Here is a 15445-nt window from a genome sequence, read left to right as displayed (position 1 = left end):
CCAACAAGATTGGCTTCCCTGCATCTGAAAGGATTCTGTGAGCTCTCCAGCTCCCGTCCCTGTTTGTTTTGTGTGTGTTTTTGCTTGAATGGGTTCAGGTTCCAGTGTTTCCTGAAAAAAAGAAAAGGAGGACTTGTGGCATCTTAGAGACTAACAAATTTATTTGAGCATAAGCTTTTGTGAGCTACAGCTCACTTCATCAGATGCATTCAACGGAAAATACAGTGAAGAGATTTATATACAGAGAGAACATGAAACAATGGGTGTTTCCTGAGCTGCTCTGTCAGCTCAAACAGGTCCTTTGACAAAGAGAACCAACAAAAGCAGGTGATCTATTGTAGAATGCACACAATCAGAGCAATGTGGCATGGGTCGAGCTGTGTGAATAATTGGCTTTTATTTTTATTTTTATTTTTTTTTAGTTTGAAGCATGTACTTCCACGTTTATATTGCTATTTTTGCCATGCTAGCCTAGGTAAAGCCAGTGCAGGTATGTCTACCTGAGCGACAATCCCCTCTCTGATTAGTGTAGACGTACCCATGGAGGATTCCAAGCTATGACCGTGGGCAGGGCACTAGGATAGCACGAGGAGACATTACTGTAGCAAATAACATAAGGCCCCAATTATGGGTCATGCAAGTGGGAGTTGGCTCTGCTGTTATGATCGCATGCTATGATGGGCACTTGGGGTAGCTTGCTTCAGAGTAGAAGGCTGGCCTTGTGACCATGGCACTGAATTTGGACTCGAGAGAGTTGGGTGCCATTCAAGATCTGGAACAGACTCTGTACAGGACCTTGGGCAAGTCACTAAATAGTTCTGTCTCTGTTCTGAGGAGGAGAATTCTTCTTTGTCTATTTAGACTGGGGCAGGGACTATATTGTCTTATGGGCCCCTGATCTCGGTCAGGGACTAGCGCAGTGGGGGAGCCCCAATCTCGGTTGGGGCCACTATAGTCTCTGCCATAATACAATAATTCTATGAACGCAGATTGTACTCTTGGCATTGCTGTCTGTTGATGGGACTAAACAAAGTCCTTTGTTGCTATTATTTTTTTATCTGGGTTAATTTCTCAGACCGGTGAAGCTGTTTTCAAAGGCAAGTCCCTGGGGGATCTGGACAATCATAAGTTTGATGCAAAAACAGCTTGGAGGGTAAAGGAAGCTGGGGGAGCAAAAAGCTTAGTGGTATCATGAGAAATCCATAGAGCAGGCTGGAGTGTTCCTAGCTGCCCTGCAGGACAGTGGAAAGCTTTTAAACACTGCCCCTCTCTCCACAAGCAGGGCAGGGTGTTTGCACAGGTAAGAGGAGATGCTTTGAGCAGCAGCTCTGCTCCTGGCTACAGTTGGCTTTTCCTGGGAGATCATTCCCCAGCCAAGGTCCAAACTCAATCCTCTCCCCATCCAGACAGGAACGGGTATTGCCAAGTGTTAGAGTCCTGCGGGTATCCTGGATTACCCCACACCTCTGCTTCCCTAGGACGCTCCCCCTTTCAGCCCTGTCTAGGGCCCTGCCACCCCACTGCTTCCATCAGCTGGATATGTGAGCTGTGATCCGACTCCTGATTCTACCTCCTTTGAGATCCTCTCTTCACTTGGATAACTGCCTCTGCATGCAGTTCCAATGGCATCTGCCCAGCACGGTGGCTCAGAGGTTCACACGCAGTCTCACAAGCTTTGTGGATGGCCTTCAGCTTCTTCGGGGGAATGGGCTGGTCCCAGGCAAATGGACAGCTCCCCCTAGCAGGGAAACAAATTGCTTCAGACTTGGGAGACCTGGATTCAGGTCCCTGCTCTGCCACAGACTCCCTGTGTGACCTTGAGCAAGTCACTTAGCCGCTCTGTGCCTCACTTATTAATGCCCCTTGGAGTCAATGGAACTTCAGAGCACTAAGCTGTATAGCGCAGGTACAGCTCATATCAGAGTCTGGACCCTCTCCACTACTGTCTGTATGGGAAAGTGCTAGGGAATTTAGAAGAGCAGAGTCTTTCTCAAGGTCCCTTGAGCCAGCCACTAGAACTGACTGAAGCATTCGACAGGATGGTTAAAACACCTATAGAGCCGATCTGTTCTATTCAATCGTATAGGAGTTTTCTATGGCAACTTCTAGAGTAGCTTGTTTTCATCCATACGCAGTCTTGATTTAAAGACTGGCTGTCTTGGTAAAAGGGCTGCTGCAGCTCAACCGGGACTTATAGGTTGGATGCAGGAATCACAGGGTGAAGCGCTATGGCCTGTTATACAGGAGGTCGGACTGGCTGGCCAGGATGGTCCCTTCTGACCTTAAAACCTACAACGCTACGAATGGGAAATTCTGTGGGGCTTTTCCATAAGTCACCACCACTCTGTGGATCGCTTTTCATCTGATGCTCTCAAAGCACTCCCGAAAGAAGGGAGAAACTGGTGCTCAGAGAGCTTCAGTGAACTCAGCCGGCCCAGAAAACAAAGTCGGTACTCAAATCCAAGTCTCGACTCCCGTGCCTTATTAAATGGATCACAAACTGCCCCCCTTACTGTGGGGTCTGTCTGATGGCCCTTCATTTGGGAAGGCCAGAGCTGATACACCCACAGAGGCTGCAGCGTGACTCAGAGCTCCAATCAATACTGATGAACTCATTGACAAAGAGAACTAGAGCGCTATGGGTTACCAGTGCTCTAAGTTCTGGCTTTGGGACGTCTGGTTTTCAGTGAGGCATGATGGAGCAAAACCACACCTGTGAAAATCCACCTGAACATTCGCTGGGGATGGGAGCAGATCAGAATCCCAGCGCTGACCTATGGGAATGTTTGGTGCTGGATCCTCTGCTGGGGTAAATCAATGGATCTCTAGTTAGATCAGTAAAAGAACTGGGTCTCAGGCTAGCATCTCTAAACCAACTCTCTTTTTGGAGTTGTGAAAAAGCTTTTGGTAAACTTTTGCTTTAGTTTTTGCTGGTCTCTGAGCCTCCTCCTAGTGTGGTCCAGGATGGATGCAGCAATCCCTGGAATCGTAAGTGAAAGGCTGCTCTCCTGAGTGGCAACCTCCCAGTAGGGTAACCACATGTCCTGTTTTAGCCAGGACAGTCCCTTTTTTAAGCCCTGTCCTGGGTGTCCCAACTTTTTTTGGCAAAAGTGGGCATTTGTCCCATTTGCTCTTGCCAACTGATCAATGGGACAAATGCCCATTTTCATCAAAGTGGGGTGGGGAGGAATATGTGTGTGGGAGCAGTGATGCCAGCCCCACATGTGGGGGAGGCAGGGCTCGTATGAGCAGCGACACCAACCCCAGCATCACCCCGGGGGCAGGAAGGGCTCTGGAGAATGGTGATACCAGCCCCATACATGGTGGGAGAAGGCTCAGGCTATCCCTACACGGTATCCCTTTTTCCCTGGGGAAATATGGTCACCCACCTCCCAGAGATCATCATCTTGGGACATTCCTGACAGACTTGCAGCCCCAGTAGTTTGGATGAGGCTCAGCAAAGCAGCCAAACATTTGGAGAGTCGCATGGCTCCAAATTCCAAACCGGTTTAGAGGTTCTTCCATCACTAGTTTGAATCTCCTTTGCAAGCAAATGCCACCGCATGAAATTCAGCAGGGAAGGTCTAGCGCTAACTCCCTATCATGAAAATCCCACTGACCGCCATGAGTGCGTCTTACCATTCTGCCCAGTGCAGGGGTCTGGAGCTGGATAATGAGACTTTAGTAAATTAGGTATCAGATTTGCCTGAGCTGGGTGGTCATGTCTGGGGAGGGTCATGGGGCGTTGTCAGGACTGAGCTGTGTGACACAGATGGATTTCAGCATAGGCAGGGCTAGGTGGTCAGGTTTGCCTGTAGAGAACTAAGCAACCTGTCTCTCTCTCTGCCAAGATAGGATCCAGGACTGGGCTATCAGAGGGACCGGGAGGTCAGAGCTCTGTGAGGGCTGATGACTGGACTAGCGGGGCAGGGCTGTGTGGGTGATACGAGCTACGATGCCACTGGCAAGAAGGAGGAGCATCAGCAGAGCTGACGGTAGGAGCCCAGCACTGGAACAGCAGGGAGTACTGCAGGTCAGGGCCGAAGTGTATCGGCAGAGCTGTGTGGGTGGGAAGCTTACAAAGCTCATTCCCATAGCATCCCTTGTAATTATTTGTTCTAGACAAGGCATCGGAAATGTACGTGGTGCTTTGCAAAACAACAGTGGAGTCCCTGCCCAGAAGGACTTAGCTTCCAAGGAGCAGAGAATTCATTTTTGTCACCTTAACGCCTGGATCAGGGCCCCATCGTGTTGCATGCTGCAGACGTGCATAGCAAGGAAGAGCCGCTGTCCCAAGGAGCTATAGACAAAGGAAACAGAGGGGAAGTGACTTGACCGGGTCCCACAAGTCCGGGACAGAGCCAGGAGCAGAATGCAGGTCTGTCTGATTCCCCGCCCAGTGCCCTTGGCACTAGGCATCACTGACTCCCAGTAGGCTTTCATGGAGTTACTCATATGAATAAGTGTAAAACAGGGTGGAAAAGGACTCCACACCTGATCCTAAATTAAGACACCAGCAGCAGGAAGAAGCAACAAAGGGGAGCAGGCAGGGCAGGATTAGGGTGAAGAAGTTTGGTCATTTGCATCCCTCACCCAACGGATGACAATGGCGGGTCCCATTGAGTCTTGGTTTCATTGTAAGACTGGGTATACAGCTCCTTAGAGAAGAGAGTTTGGGGTAGGATGGTGTGAGAGGACAGGACGGTGGGGAAGGCAAGCAGGAGCTCTGTAATCTGGGCCCTATATTTAGTGAGCACTGAAATTAGTGGAATTCACATGAAGTAAGAAATAGGACTTTAAAAGGTAAACAGAGGAGAAAAGGTCCTTTCGATGAGCCAGGTTTCTCTGACTAGAAACCTGGGGTATGAGTCTGCTGCCGCTTACAGGAGCAAACTGGAGTGACTCCACTGGAGTGACACTAGTGTTGATTCTGATCTCACTCCAATTTAAGCTCCTGGCATCTATTGTACTGCAAGGACTAAGAACTCCCTCCTGTCTCCAGATTTTCTGGAGAAATACCTTTCTTAAAAGCAAGAGTTTATTCCCCATTCAGCTTTGGAGGACTTTTTTTTTTTTTCAGTGTGAGCAAGGAGATTATTAAAGCCTATGAAATAATCTCTTTTGCTACAAAGTGCACTTCCTTGTACGCATGGGATCTGTTACGTCACAGGGAGAGACACCCTTGGGAGAAAGCATTGGGATTTCACCTGAAGGGCACAGTGTTGTTTTTTATATACACCTCACACAGTTAGCCTGTGGAACGCATTGCCACAAGATAATGTGACAGTGGTGAGTGTATATTACAGGTCCCCCTCTGTGCCTGATCCACATTCGTTGTTACAACCACCAGCTACAGAGCCTTGGCGCATTCACTATGCTTTTAGCTTTGATAGTTACGGATTCAGTCCCTGTGTGTTTGCCGAGGGGGTGGCCATAACAATAGCACTCACACAAAAAACCTCTGAAGTAACCGAAACATTTTTCTCCCACATGTTCATCTGTAAACAACATGTAACTCTTCAATTAAGCCTGTCCTGACCCCTTCTAGTGGCTAATCCACACAAAGCAGGTCCCCACATCTGTACCCTGGAGTTCAGAGTCAGGAGGAACCATAAGGGCATGCTGTTTCTACCAGGAAATAGAGAATTAGCTCAAGTGATAGAAACCTCTGCTTAGAGCTGGAGATACGATAGTCTATCCCAGACAAGCCAGCCTCTGGGTTCAGGGATTGATTATATATAGGCTTGGCAGAATTGGATTTTTCTTTTCTTTTTAAAATCAATTTAACAGATATTGATTGATTTTAAAGCTATTTTTTCTATTTGTATCTATTTAAACATTCACAGTTGTCAGAAATTACAAGTGGGTCAGACAATGATGATTTAATGGCAGTAGATGAGGAGATTCAAAAGTTAAGGGTTTAGAACCCTTAGCGCACACATTGTCAACGCCCTGTCAAAACCTAGGCACTAAGCAGCCTTAAATCAAACTCCGTGTTCTCAAGCCGCATTTGTCGTCTTTTGCCTGTCTGTCAACTTCGATGATTATTGGTGGAAATACTCTGTCCGTTTCTACCTGTGCAGTGATTTTTACTTCTTTGATTTTTTTTTTAAACCAACACTTACTGATTTTAAAAAACTGTAATCCATCCTAGCCTAGTTTATGTATCATGCGAGCTAAATCTGTCTTGGTCCCCTTCTAGTGGCCAGACCATGGAAGGAGATTTAACTGACACTGTCTGAGTGAATGGGGCTGATTATTTATTATCTAGTAGTAACAGCACATGGCCTTAGGTCCAGAGCTCCTGGGTTCTGTCCCTGCAGGTGACCCATCCAGGGTGATTGTTACAGTGGCAAATATTTTTGCAGAGATTTTCCCCTCTTACTATTTTCCCTAGTCTAACCCCTGATCCCTGTGTCACTTCATTGCTGCCCTAACAGATCGCAAGTTTTTCAAAGCTGAAGGATATTCATTACCGAGCTTGCTACCCCTTTCCAGGTGCTTTAACTTTCCACAACTGCCATCTCAGCGGTTCCCACCCTGACAAACAGCAGGGGGGATTTTAGAAAAGGAAGATTTTTAGATGTATAATGCATGGTGGCTGATCTTCTTCCTGGTGACCTCTCTTTCCCTGCACAAGAGAAGCCAGCGTACCTCCCTCCATGGCTTTAGTGCATGTGAGCTAGCTTGTCTTCCCCCAGCAGGGGATATAATGTCCTATCAGAACATTGCCATCCAGGTATCCTTCACGCTCCCGGCACAGAGATCTATTTATAGGGCCAGATTTCCAACTGCTCAGTGCCCCCAATGGGGCCAACATTTTCACTTCCCTTTTGGCCTAGTGCTTGGCCAATACTCAAGGCCTTACAGGATTGGGATCATTACAATGAGAAGTAGTTTCTACCTAACTCATAGCATCAAGCAAATAGCAGGCAGCTTCCTGCCTCAGAAATCCCCATGCCTGCCACTCCAGCGAGCTCTGTGCCCAAGAAGTTCTGTCTCTCTGCTTCCTCTCAGAGTCACGCTCACAATTACTTCTCCAGGCTTCCTGCCTCCAACACACACAGGCTGCAAAACCAGCCTCCTAGCTCCTGCAGTGGCCGTCAGGGAAACTCAGCCCACACAGCTGAGCTGCAACTGGCCATGTGTCTTGGGCAGTCCCTGCATTGTTCGTAGCTGTCTGCTATAAAACGGGCTTAAGTGCTCCTTCCATTGAGTCCCATACCCACTGAATTTAGAGGTCTATGATTGTCTTTGGATCAAAGACTCTCCTGAGGGCAGCCATTAGCACCTTTCAACACAACAGTTCCCTGAGATCCATCCAGGCAATGGAAAAGCTCAGCAGACCCTTTAATTGCTCCCTGTGTTCCAAAATAAAGCTTTGCTTCTGCATTGATCCCTGTTCAAGATGCAGTCACCCCTCGTCCTGCCCTGCCTCTTGGCACCCAGCGGTCTGTGTGCTGTGTCCATGAAGGCCATGAGATATAGCAGGCACATGGCAGACTGCTCCAGCTAATCTGCAAACTGATCTCTGCCACTGCAGGCTTTGAGGCTAAAAGGATTTTTTTTTTTAAATGTTGGGAATATAGGTCATCCATAACCTTAAAAAAGAAACCAAACAAGGAACCAACAAGCCTAAGCTGCAGTTTCTGGTGTCTCAATGGATACTTGGTTCAAATAGTGCATGTGGAGGGGACTCTAGTCAAGGAAAGGAGATGTATTTGAGTGAAGGACCTTGTGATTTCATAGAAGGTCTGGTCTGGCCCACATTAATGTACCGTTAACAAGCTGCCCCCAGCATCAAGGAACCTGCGCTTAGAATTTCTATGGTGGTTTAGCTTCACACTGCTGTTCTCAAGAGAAAGCAGCCCTTGATGGGCAGACTCGGGCAACGATCACATGGGATACCTACCGATCTAAGGTACCATCCATCGCCAGCAGTGTCATAGCATCTAGGCCCCTCACAATCTGTAAGGTATTTATCCTCACCACACCTCCGGTAGGCAGCCAAGGAAGTGCTTTTATCCATATTGTAGAAATGGGGGAACAGCAAGATTAGGATCCAGATGTTGAAAAATATTTGGTTCATAGATTCCAGGGCCACACAGGACCATTGTGATCCTCTAGTCTGTCCTGGGTTATGCAGGAGGTCAGACAACTTCCTTAAAATATTTCCTAGAGCAGATGTTTTAGAAAAACACCCAACCCTGATTTAAAAGTTGCCAGTGATGGAGACTCTACCACGACCCTTGGTAAATTGTTCCAGTGGCTAACTACTCTCACTGTTAAATATATACACCTTATTTCCAGTCTGAATTTGTCTAGCTTCAGCTTCCACCCATTGGATTGTTAGACCTTCCTCTGCTAGACTGAAGAGCCCATTATACAATATTTGTTCCCCATGTAGACTGCAATCAAGTCCCCCCCTTATCCTTCTCTTTGTTGAATTAAATAGACTGAGCTCTTTGAGTCTGTCTCTACAAGGCAGGTTGTCTAATCCTTTCTTCATTCTTGGGGCTCTTCTCTGACCCCTCTCCAATTTATCAACATTCTCCTTGAATTGTGGGCACCAGACCTGGACACAAGATTCCAGCAGCGGTCGCACTAATGCCAAATATAGAAGGAAAATAATCTCTTTACTCCTACTTCAGATTCCCCTATGAATGCATCCAAGGATTACATTAGCTCTTTTGGCCACATCATAGCACTCAGAGCTCCTGTTCCACTGATGATCCACAAAAACGACGAGGAGTCCTTGTGGCACCTTAGAGACTAACAAATTTGTTTGGGCACAAGCTTTTGTGGGCTAGAACCCACTTCATCAGATGCATGGAGTGGAAAATGCAGTAGCAGATATAAATACACAGCACATGAAAGGATGGGAGTTGCCTTACCAAGTGGGAGGTCAGTCTAACGAGACCATTCAATTAACAGTAGGATACCAAGGGAGGAAAAATCACGTTTGTAATGGTAATGAGAGTGGCCCATTTCAAACAGTTGACAAGAAGGTGTGACCACGACCCCCAAATCTTTTTCAGTCACTACTGACCAGGATAGAATCTGCCATCCTGAAAGTAGGGCTTCCAGTCTTTGCTCCTAGATGGACACATTTACATTTAGCCGTATTAAAACACAGATTGTTTGCTTATGCCCAGTTTACCAAGCATTCTAGATCACTACGTATCCGTAACCTGTGATCTTCATTATTTACCACTTTGCCAAGTTTTGTGTCCTCTGCAGACTTCCATGGGGGATGGTTTTCTGTTCTCTCTGAGATCACTGATAAAAATGGTAAATAGCATAGGGCCAAGACTAGATCCCCACTAGAAACGCATCTACTCAATAATTCCCCATTTGCAATTGAGGCCATTTAATATGTGCCATGTTAATTTTATATTGTTGTAGTTTTTGTTAATCAAAATGTCGTGTGGTACCAACTCAAATGCCTTCCAGAAGTCTAAGTATAGTACATCAACACTATTGCCTTTATTAAACTTGGTATCTTTTTTGATGAGATTACCAGTTAATTGGACAGGATCTATTTTCCATAAACCCATGTTGACTGGCATTAATTCTATTACTGAATTCCCACTGAAAGTGGGGCCCCTGGAGGGGCCAGGGTGTGGGGATGTGGAGGGGGGGCAAGTAGAGACTTGTATCCTGGGCAGATCCCAGCCTTGTCACTGGCCCCTCACTCCCATCTCCTCCAGAAATTAAGGGGAGTTAGGCGCCTAAATACCTTTAAAAATCTGGGCCTGAGCAATTTGCCTAAGGGAGTGTGTGGCAAAGCAGGGAACTGATCCCATGTATCCGGAGTGCCCTGCTTACTGGGCCTTCCTTCCCCTCCGGAAAGCCGCCTATGGGCAGGGACATACCATTCGTTTCTATAGTTGAACGTTGCCTCCTCGCCCACACAAGTGGGGCCAGCTCTGCTCTCCTCTCCTCCCAGGATGTAAGTTAACGGGGGGTCATAGTCATTTCCCACTGCAGCTGCCTCTCCCGCAGTGACAACCAGGGCGAAGACAGCCTTTGTGCATTCCTACCCTGCACCCTGGGGAAAGCAAGAATGTAATCGGATGGACCGTGATTAATTTGGGAAAGGTGGCTGCTCAGTGGCACTGCACCTGCTGTTCTGCACAGCAGCTGGCGCTAAGGGAGGATCCATGGTTCATTTTTGTTTTGTCGCACTGACCTATTCTGAGGTCGCGTTCATGTGTTTGTCACCAGTACCCAGCCAGGGGTTAGCTCCTTGGTAACTATTCTGAAGCTGTTTTGAATGCATAGATCTCATTCCTGCTCTTTCCAATGCATGGTTCACATCCATGGTGCATGGGTTAGTCATTGTTGCATTATGTACTTGAGCTGGATCCAAACGTCCCTGAGACCCGAAAGCGGAGTTTGCACATGCTCCTTTCTCGGTATTCCACCTCACACACACACACAGCCCTCAGAATGCCAGGAACGTCTGGAAAACTTGGATCCCACCTCTATGATACATTAAACACTCCCCTGACTTGCTCTTAGAGAGCTGGGGTTGCCAACCCTACAGGACTGGCCTGGAGTCTCCAGGAATTAAAGATCATGGCATGTGATCCAATCTCCAGGAATACATCCAACCAAAATTGGCAACCCTATTGGGAGCCCAGCCTCCCGGTCCCCGTATTTATTTATTTTTTCCCCCTGGGAGTCCAGGCTACCCGTTCGGGTCCTAAACCCACATCCTCAATGGTATTCAAGCTCCTAACTTCATTGAAATCAATGGAAGTTAGGAGCCCAAGTACTTTTCAGGATCTGGGTTTATAGCACTTACCTCAAGAGTGTGAGTAGTCCCAGTGACTCCAATAGGACACTTACACACTTAAAAGTGAGCCTGCATTTGAGCTCTGCTGAATTGGAGCATCAATCTTTCAGTGTTTAAGTACTGAAGAAGGCAGGGTGGTAGAAAGAGACCAATGCAATGAACACACCCTCCCTATCTGCATGAATATACCATCCTGTGCAGTTCAGATCAGGCAGCGGGAAAAGTGATGGGGCTTCCTTGAATTCTCCTTGGGACAAATTGTGATCTGGTGTAACTCTGGAAGTCCACTGAGTTTGGATATACATCGGTGTAAGAGCTCAGAATCTGGCCCATCTGTGGATTATCCCACCATACCCAACTTTCCCGTGGCCATAACAATACCCTGTTGAGGAGAGAGAATGCCTCAGTGATCACAGGGCTGGATTCTGATCTTATTTCCACCAGTGTCCATGTGACTCTGCTCACTTCGCTGGAGTTACTCTAGCTTGCTTACACCAGCCTAGGTAAGAACAGAATCTGTCCCTAGGCAGCCGGTCCCAACTATGCATGGCGTGTCAGGTGTATTCTGTGGCAATGAGGGGTGTTGAGTGATTTCAGAGTGTGCTGTATTGATGACATAGGCAGGACGATGTTTCTTAAACATCCGGTTAAGGAAATAGATGAGCTTTATGTTATGGTGAAGGCTCTTTTTCTAAAAGAATCGTACACCCATGATGCCAGTAGTCACTTTGGTCAGTTTATTAGCTGGGATCATATAACTAGGGGCCTTCACAGCTTTGGTCTCCTGCAGAATGTGTTCCCTTGTTGCTATTGATTATAATCAGGAAATGCAAGTTCTTTTCTCACACCTCACATGGGGGTCCCTACACCTAACTAGCTAGGTAAGGGCCCCGGGGGATTGCCAGCTATTTACCAGCTCCGCTCAGCCTCAAGTGAACTCAGGGGCAGCTGGGATCTGAACCCAGGCAGTGGGATGATGCAGGGAATTGTCAGTAGAAACATAGCCCGGGGGGGATGTGCAATCCTGGGGTGCGTGCAGGCTCGTGGCTGGAGTGGTACCCTATCTGGCCCCTGGCATTCTTAGCCAAGGTAAGGGGCCTCACGTGGCCGGCCCTCAGGGAGCCCCGCGAGGGGTGGTGGTACTCAGCTGTTTGCGATCCCACACTGCAATCAGCTACCTCCCTCTTTCTTCATGGCCAGTTGGGAGTGAGGCCCTGTAATAATATGGGGTCACTGGGTGGAAAAGGTTAAGAACCACTGCTCTTCTGAGTCCCAGCCAGGGTGAGGATCGTCCGGTGCCCAGGGATGCTCAGCTATGGGCTGGGACCCAAATAACTGCAGAGTGATTGTACGGTACCCAGCCTCAGGGGTGCCCATCCCGGGTGATGTCAGCCCTTCATTTAGCCTGAGCCTTCTCTCTCTGACTCACCCCAACTACCATATGGTCTGTCTGGGCGGCTTCAGTGTTACCCAGGCTTTAGAAAGCTGAATGAATCATCCTTTCAAAGCATCCTGGTTTCTGGACCCACAGGGCACGTGAATCTCATTCTGTCTCTGTTTATCTATTTATTTAAATCCCCGAGCAGGAAGTGCTGAGAGGAGAGTGCGTACCATGGTGTGTTTAATGCCTGCATCCTTTAAATGCAGAGAACTGCAAAGGTGTCCCCTCTTCTAATTATCCCCAAGCCGAGGTCATCACCTTCTCTTAAAACTTTGGTCAGGCGCTGGCAGGCCGAGAGAACAACAGACGCGTTAGTGGGGCCATGTTGGCCTGCTCTCAGCCGCATGGGCAAAGCTCTTTTTGCTGTGAAAGACTCTGAAAATCCTTGTTTTTGCAGGACTGTCGAATCCCCTGTGACTCCCTTGGAAGCTGGGATTTGCTCAGACCATTTGCCGGGTCTAAATGTACCCAGGACGGGCAGGCGAGGGAAGAGGGGGACGAGACCGGATTCCCCCGCCACGCTGTAACCTTGCTTGTTGTGCATGTGTTGTACGACCATCTGTCTGACGTATACCATGGTCCCCGCCCTGCCCCCACTGACGATGCCATTCACGACTCCCGTGCTGTCCGTTCCGATGCACCCTCTCGCTCCCCTCCACTTGTTGACTGACCCGTTGGCTGGCGTGATTGCTGTAGTAACTTAGACGGCGCCCAGATCTCGCCGCAGACGACCATCGCGGGGCGTCAGCAGCTCATCACGGGCGCCCTGTCGCAGGCACCATCTGTGCTCTCACCGTGTCCATCCGCCGAGCGGTAGCTGTGGACTATTATTTTTAGACTCTGTGACGTTTGCTCCGGCCTCCTCCAATGTACAGATTCCTTCTCTAGAAGAGGCAGCTCCTGGGATTGGTTTGGGACCCATTGGACGATGGCTCCGGAGGTGCATGGGGGTGGGGGGAAGAAGCCTCCAAGAAGTCCAAGTTGCAATACTCGAGCAGCCAATGACTGAGTGCAATAGCAGAGACCAGGTAGACCAGCTGGCCTGATATGGCCAGCTTCTTTCTAATGCTGTTACATATCTCCGTGACCAAGGCAATACTAATCCCATTACCTTATATGCTGTACACATGCCTCTTCCTGTCAAGCAGTACTAGAGTTCTAATAAAGAGATCTGGGAGCTGAAATTTGGCTCTTGTATGTGTCACTGCCTTTCCTTTGCTTGAGCTCACTGAATCCCATTTGGTGATCAGCACCTATAAACTGCAGCCAAGACTCTGTATAATCCTGCAGCACCCTAGGCCTGTATCCTACAGTACAGGCCCCTAGGCTCTGTGTCCAGGTCCCTGGACTCTGTGACAGGGTCATTGGAGTCTGCCTCTGGACACCTGGGTTCCACAGTGCTCTCAGTGCAACAGACTGGGAATTCCATGGCAGCTTCATTTAAATGATTCCTGTTTTTATGTGTGTGTGTTTTAATATGGATTTCCCTACTTGGCAGCATGAGATTGTAGAAGAAGCACGCTCTCTTTCTGTAAAGATGATTAGCAGGGAAATAGTTAGCAATGTTGACATTTTAAATGCCATCTTTAGGTTTCAGAGTTAACAACCTCTTGCAAGGAATGGAATCATTCGCACCTCGCTGAGCTGTTGTGTCAGGCTGCCTGCAGATTCAGGAAGACGGCACTATATTGGTTTTATATTAGGTTAATATTTTCAATGGTGTGTTTTGTTTTGTTTTTTTTTCCATCGTAAGGCCTAGAAATATAGAATCAGATCCTCGGCTAACGTTAACTGCTGTAGCTCCACTTGAGTCAAAGGAGTTGCACTGATTTGCACGAGGTGAGGATCTAGCCCCTAATAGTTTTAAATGACAGCTTAGGTTCTCCAGCACAGGATGGGGATTGAGCAGCAAATGGCATGGAATGGCAGTGTACATAGTGGCCCTGACTGCACTGCCTAGTTCCAGGTCACTGTCGTAATTAGCTTGTGGGACATTAATTTAAGCTCACAAGAAACGCATGTTGGGAATGACTGTGGAGAGAATGTACACAGGCCAGGGCTGATTTTTGTGAATGATGGTGAAATGCGATGATAGGAAACAGAACTAGAGGGTTTGAGCCCCTGGGAATCCATCTCTGGGAAAGGCCTTCCATAACACTGGAAAGAAAGCAGTGCAACTTACTGAGTGATCAGTGGTTTTGTGGCTGATGGCCAAGCATCAGTTAAAGATTAAAACCTTTCTCCGAGACATTTAGAGAACTATATATTTCCCACTCAGATGAGATCAAGCCATTTGCAAGCCAGGTTGGCTGAAAGCTGCACCACCGACTTCATAATTATATTAAACTCCATGGCCCGGTTCCAAAATTGCTGCTGTTTCGCTCTCCAGAAGATCAATGCTGAGCAAGCGGCTTCATTGTCTGGGTCTGAAAGCCGCTCACAGTCGCTGTGTAAATGGGCCCGAGCACCTCAGTGATGCAGGGCCACAGTGGCACTTACTGATTGGTCGTGCTGCGGGATGAGTCTGTGCCCAGGCTCCATAGCCCAGAGTTTAACTTCTCAAGCCCGGGTGGCCCTCTTGCACCACTCCCAGGGTGGTAGAATAGGGATCAGAAATGCCGAGCAAGGCAAGCCCTGGTGGAGATGTCCAAGATAGATGAGTATTTGCTGCAAACTATGTAGGCCAATGCAGGGCTGGGCCATGGCTGGGATGATTTAACTGGGAATTGGTCCTGCTTCGAGCAGGGGGTTGGACTACATGACCTTCTGGGGTCCCTTCCAACCCTGATATTCTATGTAGAAGCAGGCGTTCAGCAAGCAATCTGATCAGCTCAGAGACCGCAAGGGCCTTGGCAAGCCTGGAACAGAAGGAAGCAACTGGGGCAATGCTGCAGGCAGAAGGACAACTGACTGCTGCAACAGGAGAAAATTAGGGACCTTCCCCTCCCAGCTGTTCTAGATCTCCTTTAGAGGGCAGTGGTGCTATGTCCCTTATGCAGTTTGGCACCACTAGGGGGCACTGTCACTAACTCAAAGCCAGGCTGTTACACTCTGCCATCAAAACTTTCCAATAGTCAGTTTGTCGATGAATCTTGTTGAAATTTCGATGAGAAAATGAGATGAAACTTGTGGGGGAAAGTCCTGTTTTTTCTCATTGCAATTCAAAGCTTTTGAGTTAAAAGTTTTTGTCCAAAACCAATTTA

At 48.0% G+C, this 15445-nt stretch overlaps 1 protein-coding gene across 2 annotated transcripts in view; it reads left to right on the top strand.

The window, feature by feature from the left end:
• The window catches only part of KCNC4 (potassium voltage-gated channel subfamily C member 4), a 49296-nt gene extending 35870 nt beyond the window's left edge, over positions 1–13426 (top strand). For both annotated transcript variants that reach the window (XM_073320021.1, XM_073320020.1), the window contains exon 4: positions 12640–13426. In XM_073320021.1, the coding sequence (XP_073176122.1) occupies positions 12640–12659 (20 nt within the window). In that variant the 3' untranslated portion in view covers positions 12660–13426. The remainder of the gene's footprint in view (positions 1–12639) is intronic.
• The last annotated feature ends 2019 nt before the right edge of the window (positions 13427–15445 follow it).

This window comes from Lepidochelys kempii, chromosome 21, assembly GCF_965140265.1.
Source record: "Lepidochelys kempii isolate rLepKem1 chromosome 21, rLepKem1.hap2, whole genome shotgun sequence".
Classification (NCBI taxonomy): Eukaryota; Metazoa; Chordata; order Testudines; family Cheloniidae; genus Lepidochelys; species Lepidochelys kempii.
The sequence above is the reverse complement of the archived record's forward strand: the minus strand, read 5'-3'. Positions and strand labels throughout refer to the sequence as shown.